A 12,615-nucleotide genomic window follows, 5' to 3' on the forward strand; every position below is an offset into this window, starting at 1 on the left:
GACTTGCTAAGGTTAAATCTGAAATTCTAGCAGCTTCTAAATATAATATCCAAGGTTGAAAATATGTTTTGGATGTTGCATTTTTAAATTCATGCTTACTGAAACTCAATCTCTCTGAAAAATATATGTCCCAATGAAACAAAATCCTGCTTTCATTTCATGAGCTAAAAGTTCATGGAGTTACGGTTTAATAAAAAAAACTATACTATTATATAAATATATAAAACATATATGTACAAATATATACAGATGGCTATAATATCAATCATATTCACTGAGTGCTTACTGTGTGCATAATTATATGTGTATAATATATGGATCAATGAATAATATATATGTATAATAGGAGAAAACTCATGAAATTCCATGAAAGGGAGAAAAATTTAAGAATTCAATTTGATTCTGTTTGCCTTTTTCTCTAGTGAGGTTAATAGGTACTTTTAAACATAATAGGGGATTAACTCAATTTTCATATTAACTTTGAAGTTCATTTTGACATTGAAGAGATGCAAGATGATAGAAATCAAGACTTTAGCTTAATTTTTTGTCCAAAGTATATAATACGTTATTGGAGTGACAGGGGACATACAAACTATGAAAATGTTATAGCACAATACATTTTTAAGATATTACATTTTTAGCAAACACTTTTTTTCAAGGAGGAATGAAAACACCCTTTCAGAGTGGAATGGAATCAATTAATCAACAGTATTTTTTGAATGCCTATAGTAAGCAGAGCACTTTATTAAATATGAGAGAGTGTAATAGAGAATATGCTCCCCACCTTCAAGGAGTACAATCTAATGAATTGTAAAACTACATTAGAACTGCCAAAATATAAGCAATCAATCAACTGAGGAATATTTTTGTTCCTTCCTTAGTAATACAGCTAGTGTTTATCCCATGTTAAATGACGGAGGGTCAGCATGGATAATTAAAATTCACAGATAATCCAAAAATCATATTAGCATCCCGAAATCAAAAAGAAGGAGCAAAACAGAGAGACTGGAATTTTTTTTCTGCCTTTTATGGTACAAGACACAGAAATGAGAAGCAGGAAGAGTAAAGAAGCAGAGTGTGGAAAAATTTTAAACTGGATAACAAAACCTGGGTAATTGTGAATGACCTGTATTTTTTACTGAGAAGAAGCCGCACCTAAATGCCCTGATTTGTTACCCATTTTATATATTACTCAAGGAAAATAGGTTCTTTTTAAACCTATATTCATTCCTGAATATGTCTCTATTTCAAATTTTAAATTATTTCTTTATTAGAGTATTTTATTCCCAACACCTATGTGTATTTTTGGTCACAATTTGCCCAGGGCATTTCTATCTCCTTTTATTATCAATGGTGTCTTTTGTGTGCTTACTCTGTGCACAGCACTGTACTAAGTGATTAGGAAAGTACAATGTAGCCTTTAGAAATGTTCAACCTTGCAAAAGTTTATCTTTGAGCTTATAGTTTAATGTTCCTCAGTTTTACATTTTCGAGGATTTTAATTATGTGTTTTTACTTTGCTTCAACATAATCGTATTTAGTCAGTGTCTTTTTTTAATATGGTATCAGACTACTTACTCTTTCTGGCCAGCACAGCATAATTGACTTTTTCTGGTTTGACTGAAAAAATAAAATTAATTTCCCTAGAGTGTAGTCTGGGTGATGACTGTACTAGTGAAAAGATATATGGGTATTGAGCCCTCTTTCTTTAAAATGACCTCACTGACCATTCAAGAAGTATAATTTTTCAATGTTTAAGCTTTCTTGCTGGCTTTAAGATATATGGACTCTGAAACCCTTTTCCCAACTTATGAAAAACTTTTTCAAGGCAAAGTTATTGAACTTGGTTGTTTCTTAAATGTTCATGAAACTTGAGCTCTTGGATTTTGTGGCTCTTAGAAATGCAATTCGATATTTCCTAGTAACTGTAAGGAAACTGCCCCATAATCCTAAATCCTAATACCTAAATGCCCTGATTTGTTATCCATTCTATATATAATTCAAGGAAAATAGGTTCTTTTTAAACCTATATTTCTAAAGGGAGAACTGGAGCTCACAGAAATCCTCACATTTCCCTAGAGAGTCGGGGGTGGCCAGAGATTGGGGGTAGAAGGCAGAGGCTTGGGGAGGTGGGGGTAAAGTCTGAGGAGATCAGAGCCTAGAAATCCAGGCTTGGCTAGAGGCAGGTGGAGGGAGACGTAAGGGTGGCTAGAGGGTGGTTGGGAAATGGCTGAGGGGATGAAGGAAAGAAAATATGTCACGGGTCTTGTAGGGAAGGGAAGTTTAATGAACCTCTGGGGAAATGAGAAGTCATGGAGAGGTTTGTCCAAGGGCTTCTGGGAAGAGAACAGCTGGGCTGGGGAGGAAGAAGGGAGAGAGTTAGGACCAAGACAGAGGTTGATGGGAAGGATAAGAAAGGAAGCAAAGAGGTGGGTACTGGACACACATGTAAAAAAAGGAAGAGGAACACAGACAAGAGGGAGGAGATGAACAAAGGGAAGCAGTGTAGCCTAGTGTGGTCAGGTCCAGGAGTCAAGAGGACCTGAGTTCTAATTCCAGCTCTGCCACTTGCCTGCTGTATGACCTTGGGCAAGAACATGCATTTAATCCTCATTTTATAGATGAGGCAACTGAGGAACACAGAAGTTACATGACCTTGGGCAAGTCACTTAAATCCTCTGTTCCTCAGTTACCTCATCTGTAAAATGGATATGAAATAAGTGTTCTCCCTCCTACTTAGACTGTAAGCCCCATGTGGGACAGGGACAGGTTCTGTCCTGATTAACTTTCATCTATCCAACGACTAGAACAGTGCTTTATGCACAGTAAGCGCTTAAAAAAATACCATAAAAAAAGAGGGGGAGAGAAAAGAAGTAACCAAATGGCCCCGAAGTTATGTCCACATTGGTATGGGAGGGGAATGTATATGTTTACTGTTGTACTGTACTCTCCCAAGCACTTAGTACAGTACTCTGCACACAGTAAGGGCTCAGTAAATATGACTGAAGGAATGATTCAATCCCAAGGTGATCCCGGCTCTGGCTGGCAGAGGCTGAAGCACCAGACATCATGCAGTCAATCGTATTTATTGCACGCTTACTGTGTGCAAAGCACTGTACTAAGTGCTTAGCCCTGTACAGTACAGGAAACCGTCCCCACCCACATGCTGTTCTTCACATCCTGATGGTTGTTTCTAGACACCACCTCCCGGTCCTCTCCCCACCCCCTTCTCCCAGGCAGAAGGAGGCGGCCTGTGTCTCACCTGTAGAAGTACGAACATCCCCTGACGGTGTTATGAGTGAAATGCTCTTGAGTCTTCTCATTTCCAAAGTCCTCCAGGGGGTCTGACCACAGGATGTCACACATAGGTCCGTAAGCAGGTGGCTCTTTGAATCGATCTAACTAAGAAAAATAGAAGATGGAGAGCAAAATGCTAATTTCCCGAAGCTTGAAATTCAGGGGGAAAAAAACCACACCATCCCAATTAGCAATGTTGGCTCCACTTGGGCTGTCTGGCTCTCGTTTCAACCTAACGATTAAGCTTGTTGTAGGCAGGGAACGTGTCTACCAACTCTGTGGCATTATCCTCTCCCAAGCACTTAGTACAGTGCTCTGTCCACAGTGAGTGCTCCATAAATACTATTGATAGACTGATTACTTAGACTTTGAGTCCCACGAGAAGTAGTGTGCCTTAGTAGAAAGAACACGGGCTTGGGGGACAGATAATAATAATAATAATAATGATGGCATTTGTCAAGCACTTCCTATGTGCAAAGCACTGTTCTAAGCGCTGGGGAGGATAGAAGGTGATCAGGTTGCCCCTTGTGGGGCTCACAGTCTTAATCTCCATTTTTATAGATGAAGCAACTGAGGCACAGAGAAGTGAAGTGACTTGCCCAAAGTCATTCAGCTGACAAACGGCAGAGCCAGGATCATGGGTTCTAAGCATGGGTCCGCCACTTGTCAGCTTTGTGAATTTGGGCAAGTCTTTTCACTTCTCTGTGCCTCAGTTACCTCATCTGTAAAATGGGGATTAAGACTGTGACCCCCACGTGGGATAATCTGATAACCTTGTATCTACCCCCAGTGCTTAGAACAGTGCTTGGCACATAGAAAGCGCTTAATAAATAAAATGATTCTTTTATTTTGGTCCACTCCGATTTTAATCATGCAATTGACAGGCCAAGGCTACAGGTAGGCTGATCAAATGGGGAGGCTTTGGATGGTTTTCCTTTACTTTTGGGTTTTGAGCTTGGCACATTAAAATCCATGAAGCCTGATTTGAGGTACTTTAGGCTGACAGAACGCTAGGATAGGTGGAAGACTAAATATTTTATGCTCCAGCTTTGACATCAATCGATGATACTGACTGAGCACTTAGTACAGTGCTCTGCACACAGTAAGTGCTCAATACAATTGAATGAATGAATGGAGAGCTGCACTAAGCTGCGAGAGCGAGGTCTTATTCCCGGCTCTGACATTAGACTCACTGTGTGACCTTGAGCCTCAGTTTCCTCATCTGCAAAATGGGGATAAGATACTTGTTCTCCCTCTTAGACTGGATCAGGTATGGTGTTTGATCTGATAATCTAGGCTGTAAACTCATCATCTCTAATAATATGATAATAATATACACCATATATTAATAATAGTATAGTAATTATGGTACTTGTTGAGCACTTACTAGGTGCCAAGCACTGTTCTAAGCGCTAGGCCAGATACAAGTTAAACAGATTGGACACTGTCCCTGTCCCACATGGGGTTTCTCATACTCTTAATCCCTATTTTCCAGATGACATAACTGAGGCCCTGAAAAGTGAAGTGACTTGTCCAAGGTCACAAAGCAGACACATGGAGGAGTTGGGATTAGAACCCAGGTCCTTCAGACTCCCAGGACCATGCTCTATCACTAAGCCACACTGATTCTCTAAATTGTTACCTTGTTGTGAGCAAAGAATGTGTCTGCTTACTGTTATACTGTACTCTTCCAAGGGCTTACAATAGTGCTTTGCATACAGTAAGCGCTCAATAAATATGACTGAATGAAAGAAATATGACTAATCCAGTATCTACCTCGGTGTTTAACACAAAGTAAGACCTTAACACTAGAATTAAGAAAAAAAGCATTATTCAATGTAAAGGGACCATCAGCTTAGATATCTAAGATACATGTCTTAGAAAGGTAATTTCAAAATCCTCATTGCCCTCAGTTTAACTTCATTTATGGTGAAGAATTTGTTCTTTTTTCCATTGTGTTAAAAAGACATAGACTCTACCATAAGACACTGAGAAAAAGGCCAAGGATAAGACACCAAAGATAAACCATTAAGACTTGATATTCTTCAATTTGCAAATGTTAATCTTAAAGAAAGTCCTTTACAGGCATGTGCATTAATCAGCCTGATAGCCTATCAAACTCTCAACTGTACCTGGGAAACGCTAGGTCGTGTAAGTAATGGTTTAGCGACATGTCTTTTTTTCACTGATATCAGAAAATGGTGTAGCCATTTTTCACATTTTCAACACTCAATTAAGAAACTGTAATAAGATAAGAACCTCTGCATTTTCTACCTTTATGTAGGCCATAAAATATTCATGGCAAATCTAGATTTCTAACGGGCTTCAGAAATATAAATAATGAATGCTTTCGTAACCACAACACAGCAGAGGAAAATCATGTGTGATGCGGATTTTCTTTCTGAAGAAATAAGGAGCTGTTAGCAAGGAGGAAGGAGGCAGAGATGGAGAGAAGGACCTATTTTCTTATTAATGTCGGAAAGTTTGAACTTAGGGCCTGGATGCCATTAAAGAATACAATTTACGGTGGAATAATTTCACAGTTTATGCTAGAGAGCAAATTCATTTTTGTTAGAAGCCAGTGGAAATGCACAAATTCATTTCTAATTCCCATTTTAAAACCTTGTCTAGAGCTTCTTGAAGAGAATAGGGTTTTGTGTTTCTTGTTATGGGGGATCTTTAGGGATCGGCAGGTAGGTCTAGAGACGCCCTGTTTCCTAATGGAAAGAAAACGAGCCTGGGAGTCAGAGGACCTGGGTTCTAATCCTGACTCTGCCCGTTGCTTGCTATGTGACTCTTGGCAAGTCACTTCCCTATTCTGTGCCTCAGTTTCCTCATCTGTATAATGGGGATTAAATATCTATTCCCCTCTCCTTTAGACTATGAGTCCCATGTGCGACAAGGCCTGTGTCCAATCTAATTATCTTATATCATCATCATCATCAATCGTATTTATTGAGCGCTTACTGTGTGCAGAGCACTGTACTAAGCGCTTAGAAAGTACAATTCGTGGGATAGGAACTGAATCCAAACCTGGTTATCTTTTATCTACCCCAGCGCCTTGTACAGTGCCTGGCACATAGTAAGTGCTTCACAAATACCACATTTATTATTATTATTATTATTTTATGGTACTCGTTAAGCGCTTACTATGTGCCAGGCACTCTACTAAGCACTGGGATGGATACAAGCTAATCAGGTTGAACACAGTCTATGTTCCATCTGGGGCTCACAGTCTTAACCCCCATTTTCCTGATGAGATAACTGAGGCACAGAGAAGTAAAGTGACTTGCCCAAGGTCACACCAGCAGACAAGTGACTCTACCTAAAATTCGCAGATTTCTTGGTTCACCACAAGATCTCAAACTTCCCAGATCAATTTAATTCTGCTCAGTGTCTGCTGGCTTCTCTGTGCTCAGAAACTTAGTCGCTGGCCCAGGAGACAAACCAACCTGCTGATTACACGAGTGTTCGTTACGACAGATCTCTTTGGGAGGCTAAATCTTCCCCCAAAAAACAAACATTGCGTTTTCCTGAGATTTAAACGAACACTGCGTTTTCCTGAGATTTGAACAAACGGCAGGGACGCGCAGGTACGGAACATAATTCTGATTAAATGAGAAAATGACTCTGAAGAGATCTCACTATGGGACCATTCTGACCTACCAAATGGAAAAATCAATTAGCAGCTCGGGTCCCTACCACCTGGTTCAGGATAACACGGAAACAGAAATAGAGAAGCAGCGTGGCTCAGTGGAAAGAGCAAAGGCTTTGGAGTCAGAGGTCAGAGGTCATGGGTTCAAATCCCGGCTCTGCCAACTGTCAGCTGTGTGACTTTGGGCAAGTCACTTAACTTCTCTGGGCCTCAGTTCCCTCATCTGCAAAATGGGAATGAAGACTGTGAGCCCCCCCCCCACCCCCACCCCGTGGGACAACCTGATCACCTTGTAAACCTCCCCAGTGCTTAGAACAGTGCTTGGCACATAGTAAGCGCTTAATAAATGCTATCATTATTATTATTATAGGACTCACACATTCCGTCTTCCTTGGATGAACCAAAAGCTTGGATGAACCAGAAGGATTAAGTTTTTGTTCTGGCGCCTCCCCCCCTCCCGCCACCAATCTGTTTGAATTATTCTGCTCTAACCTTATATTTCTTCAATTCTTCAATCATTTATATGCTGGCTGATACCTGTGGTAAATGACTCAACCCCTCCAAGCCTCTGTTTTCTCATCTGTAAAATGGGGATGAAGACTGTGAGCCTCCCGTGGGACAACCTGATCACCTTTGTAACCTCCCCAGTGCTTAGAACAGTGCTTTGCACATAGTAAGTGCTTAACAAATACCAACATTATTATTATTATTATCTATGATATGGTGATATGGTACCCCCTCTCGCTCCTACATTGTGAACCCAATGTAAGACTGGAACTGTCTCTAATCTGTTTACCTTATATCTGTCTGAATGCTGGAGGCAGTGTGGTATAATGGACAGAGCACTAGACATTTGGAAGAGTCCAATTTCTTTATTTGGCAGACACGATCCCTTCCACAGCCTGTCTCTGATATATCATCCCTTGGCATCCCAATATTCAGGAAGTTGGGACTCCAAGAGGGCAACCCCTTGCACAATAACTACATGCCATGCTAGTAAGCTTGGCGTAGTGGATGGAGCACGGGCCCGAGAATCAGAAAGACCTGGGTTCTAATCCCGGCTCTGCCACTTGTCTGCTGGCTGACCTTGGGCAAGTCATTTCACTTCTCTGTGCCTCAGTTACCTCATTTATAAAATGGGTATTAAGACTGTGAGCCCCATGTGGGACAGAGACGGTGTCCAACCTGATTAACTTGTAACTACCCCAGTTCTTAGTACAGAGACTGGTACATGGTGAGCTCTTAAAAAATACCATTAAAAAAACCAAGAAATCAGCATGAGCAGAATCCCTGTCCCATACAGATCCTTTTCCCTTGGGCATGAGCTGCCATGGCCACAGTCAAAACCCATAAGCGCTTAGTACAGTGCTCTGCACACAGTAAGCGCTCAATAAATACGACAATGAATGAATCCCTCTTCCCAGTTGAACAATTACTTTAATTTGAGGAAATGAAGAGATCATCATCAGCTAACAATTCCTCACGACCCTTCCAGAGAACTTGGAAGACCCATATCTTTAAAATCTTTTTTTAATTATTTAATTTATTTGTTTCCTTTTACGGTATTAAGTGCTTCCTATGCGCACTGTACTAAGTGCAGGGGTAGAAAGAAGTTTATCAAGTTGGATTCAATCTCTGTCCTACAGGAGGCTCAGTCTTAGGCCCCATTTTACAGGTGAGAGAACTGAAGCACAGAGAAGTGAAGTGACTTGCTCAAGGTCACATAGAAGACAAGTGGCAGAGCTGGGATTAGGACCTAGGTCTTCTGACTCCCAGGACCATGCTCTACCAACTAGGCCTAACTGCTTCTTTGTCTTTTCAGAAACACCATACACAGCTCTATGGGGAAGATAATAGACTGTGAGCCCATTGTTGGGTAGGGACTGTCTCAATCTGTTGCTGACTCGTACTTCCCAGGTGCTTAGTACAGTGCTCTGCATGCAGTAAGCGCTCAATAAATATGATTGAATGAATGAATGGATAATAATAATGATATTTGTTAAGCACTTACTATGTGACAGGCACTGTCCTAAGCACTGGGGTGGGTACAAGCAAATTGAGTTGGACACAGTCCCTATTCCACTTGGGGCTCACAGTCTCAATCCCCATTTTACAGATGAGATAACTGAGGCACAGAGAAGTAAAGTGAATTGCCCAAGGTTACACAGCAGGGGATTAGAACCCATGACCTTCGGATTCCCAGGCCCATGGTCTATCCACTATGCCATACTGCTTCCCAACGAGCTGGATGTGATATGCATTGGAAGATGATATTATCATCATCATCGTCAGCGGTATTTACTGAGTGCTATGTGCACAGCACCGCACTAAGTGCTTGGGAGAGTACAACAGAGTTGGTAGCCACGTCCCCTGCCCACAACTAGCTTACAGTCTAGAGGGGGAGACAGACATGATTACATATGAATAATTCAGAATATGTAATTTACAGATTATATCCATGGAGTCGCTATGAATCGGAAACAACTCGACAACACTTAATAATAATAATAATAATAATAATAATAATAATAAAGATTTATAGATATATACATAAGTGCTGTGAGGTTGAGGGTGGGGTGAAAAGCAAATACAATATCAAAATCAAATGCTAAGGGCAAGATGACTTGTGGGAAAAGGGATGCCTTGTGTATATATGTATATATGTTTGTACGTATTTATTACTCTTTATTTATTTTATTTTGTTAATATGTTTTGTTTTGTTGTCTGTCTCCTCCTTCTAGACTGTGAGCCCACTGCTGGGTAGGGACCATCTCTATATGTTGCCAACTTGTACTTCCCAAGCGCTTAGTACAGTGCTCTGCACACAGTAAGCGCTCAATAAATACAATACAATACAATAAATACAATAAATACAATTGAATGAATGAATGAATGAATGAATGAATGAAAAGGCCACTGACTGATGAGAGCAGTGACATATCTGAAGAAGCCGTTTTCCCCCCTCCCACCTCTGCTGCAGCCAATAGGGTTTACCTAGTTCTATGAGGAAGAAATAGTGTGGCCTAGCAAAAAGGGCACTAGACTGGAAGCCAGGAGATCTGGGTTCTAATCCTGCGTCCACCACTACTTCCCTGCTGAGTGGCCATGTTGGACTGGATTGAGCAAAGGCCTGGGAGTCAGAAGGTCATGGGTTCTACTGCCGGCTCCACCACATGTCTGCTGTATGACCTTGGGCAAGTCATTTCACTGCTCTGGGCCTTGGTTACCTCATCTAAAATGGGGATTGACACTGTGAGCCCCACGTGGGACAGGGACTGTGTCCAACCGATTTGCTTGCATCCTCCTTAGTGCTTAGTACAGTGCTTGGCACTTAGACATCACTTAATACCACAGGTATTATCTATCACTTCACTGGGCCTCATTTTCCTCATCTGTAAAATGACGATTCAGTGTCTCTTCTCCCTTAGGCTGTGGGACCGGGATTGTCTCTGATGTGATTTTCTTGTATCTACCCCAGTACAGTACGTGCTTACCGAATACCCAAATTATTAGTATTATTATGAGCAGCGAGCACACTTCCCTTTATCCCTTTCTCTCCTAGGACCTTTCGTCTTTCTTTAAATTCCGGGAAGAGTGACTCTGAGTGATTTAGCTCCATAATTCTCTCAATAACCACAATAACAAAGACTGCTTTCTTCCACTCTTTCAACTGCAGCTATTGTCCGTCTCCACAGGCTTCTGGCTTACTAGTTCAAGATAACTAATATGCTCCTATCATCATCACCATCATCATCTTGCTGTGAGAAGCAGCGTTGCCTAATGGAAAGAGCATGGGCCTGGGAGTCTCGAGGGGGCGAGCACCATGGTAGTTGTCTCTGTGTAAAAGAAGACTTTTATTAAAAAGGATACAGAGAAGCAGTGTGGTCTAGTGGATGGAACACAGGCCTGGGAGTCAGAGGACCTGGATTCTAATCCTGGCTCTGTCCACTGCTTGTTATGTGACTTTGGGAAAGTCACTTCACTTCTCCATGCCTCAGTTTCCTCAACTTAAATTTAGGATTCGGTACCTGTTCACCCTCTGACTTAGTCTTTGAGCCCCATGTGGGGGCAGGGATTGTATCTGGCCTGATCAACTTGTACCTATCCCAGTGCTTAAACACTTAACAAACATAATAATCATCATCAACGGCATCAAAAACCTAACGTCCTTTACAATGTGGAGTAGCAATAGTATTTATTAAGAGTTTACTGTGTGCAGAGCACTGTACTCAGCACTGAGAGAAAATCCACAGGGGAGAATCAGACATGGCTCCCGTCCTTTGGGGGTTAACAATCTAAGAGCAGGTGAGACAGGTGGAGGAAAAGGAGGAAGAGGAAGAGGAGGAGGATGAGGAGAGGAGGAAGAGGAGGAGGATAAGGAGAGGAAGAGGAAAAGGAAGAGGAGGAGGAGGGGAGGAGGAGAAGAGGAGGAGAGGAAGAGGAAGAGGAGGAGGAGGAAGGAGGAGGAGAGGAAGAGGAAGGAGGAGGAGAGGAGGAGAGTGAGGAAAAGGAGGAGCATGTGGAGGAGGAGGAGAGGAGGAGGAAGGAAGGGGAGAGTAGGAGGAAGGAGGGGGAGAGTAGGAGGAGAAGGAGGGTGAGGAAAAGGAAGAGGAGGAGCATGAGGAGGAGGAGGAGGAGAGGAGGAGGAAGGAGGGGGGAGGAGAAGGAAGGAGGGGGAGAGGAGGAGGTGGAGGAGGGTGAGGAAAGGAAGAGGAGGAGCATGAGGAGGAGGAGGAGGAGGAGGAAGAAGGAGGAGGAGAGGAGGAGGAGGAGGACCAGGAAAAGGAGGAGGAGGAGAAGGAGGAATAAGTTTGACTGGCTGTACGGGCCCAGAAGAGAGAATTGCTCCCAAAAGCAGAGGGGAGGAGACTGCCATTGGGTGACCTGCCTGGGGGACTAAGCAGACTTACTTTTCGGATATCATCTAAGGTGTTGATTTCTGGGGACAAGCCACCGTGCACGCAGAGGAACTGTTGGTTCATCAGGGCAGCCAAGGGCAGGCAGTCAAAGGCGTCCATGCACGCGTCGTACACACGTTCTGAGTACTTTATTTTACCTGTAGGGTGTTCAGGAGAAGATGGAAGAAAAGAAAACCAAGACTACCATGTTAGTTTTAATCAATCACATTTATTGAGCACTTACTGTGCTCAAATAGTACAATCAATAATAATCATAATAATAATAATTGTGGTACTTGTTAAGTGCTTGCTATGTGCCAGGCACTGTACTAAGTGCTGGGGTGGATACAACCAAATTGGGTTGGACATGGTCCCTGTTCCACATGGGGCTTACGTTCTCAATCTCTGTTTTACGGACGAGGGAACTGAGGTCCAGAGAAGTGAAGTGACAAGGTTACATAGCAGACAAGTGATGGAGCACTGTATTAAGCCCTTGGGAGAAGAGATCACTAAAAAGGGGTTTCTCCACAATAACCTTACACTTATTACATGCAGCCCTCCAACCAAATCCAAAATCGCTTTGTGGGCAGCACCGCATCGATGATATATCCCCTTGTTATTGGCTTTTTTTGCTCCATCCTGATTATTCTTTCCACTGATCTATACTGATGGGGAGGAGGTGAGAGGAAGGAAGGGGAAAGTATGGCAGGAAAGCTGCATAGCCTAGTGGATAGAACCCGGGCCTGGGGGAATCAGATTGACCTG

The 12,615-nt window shown here is 42.3% G+C and overlaps 1 protein-coding gene across 2 annotated transcripts in view; it reads right to left on the minus strand.

Moving 5' to 3' along the window:
* The window catches only part of PPP3CA (protein phosphatase 3 catalytic subunit alpha), a 418,818-nt gene that overhangs the window by 70,186 nt on the left and 336,017 nt on the right, over window positions 1-12,615 (minus strand). For both annotated transcript variants that reach the window (XM_038769130.1, XM_038769128.1), the window contains exons 5-6: window positions 11,863-12,008; window positions 3,263-3,402 (exon numbers count right to left, since the gene is read on the minus strand). In XM_038769130.1, coding sequence (XP_038625058.1) covers window positions 3,263-3,402; window positions 11,863-12,008 — 286 coding nt within the window. The remainder of the gene's footprint in view (window positions 1-3,262; window positions 3,403-11,862; window positions 12,009-12,615) is intronic.

Source organism: Tachyglossus aculeatus, chromosome X5 (assembly GCF_015852505.1).
Source record: "Tachyglossus aculeatus isolate mTacAcu1 chromosome X5, mTacAcu1.pri, whole genome shotgun sequence".
Classification (NCBI taxonomy): Eukaryota; Metazoa; Chordata; class Mammalia; order Monotremata; family Tachyglossidae; genus Tachyglossus; species Tachyglossus aculeatus.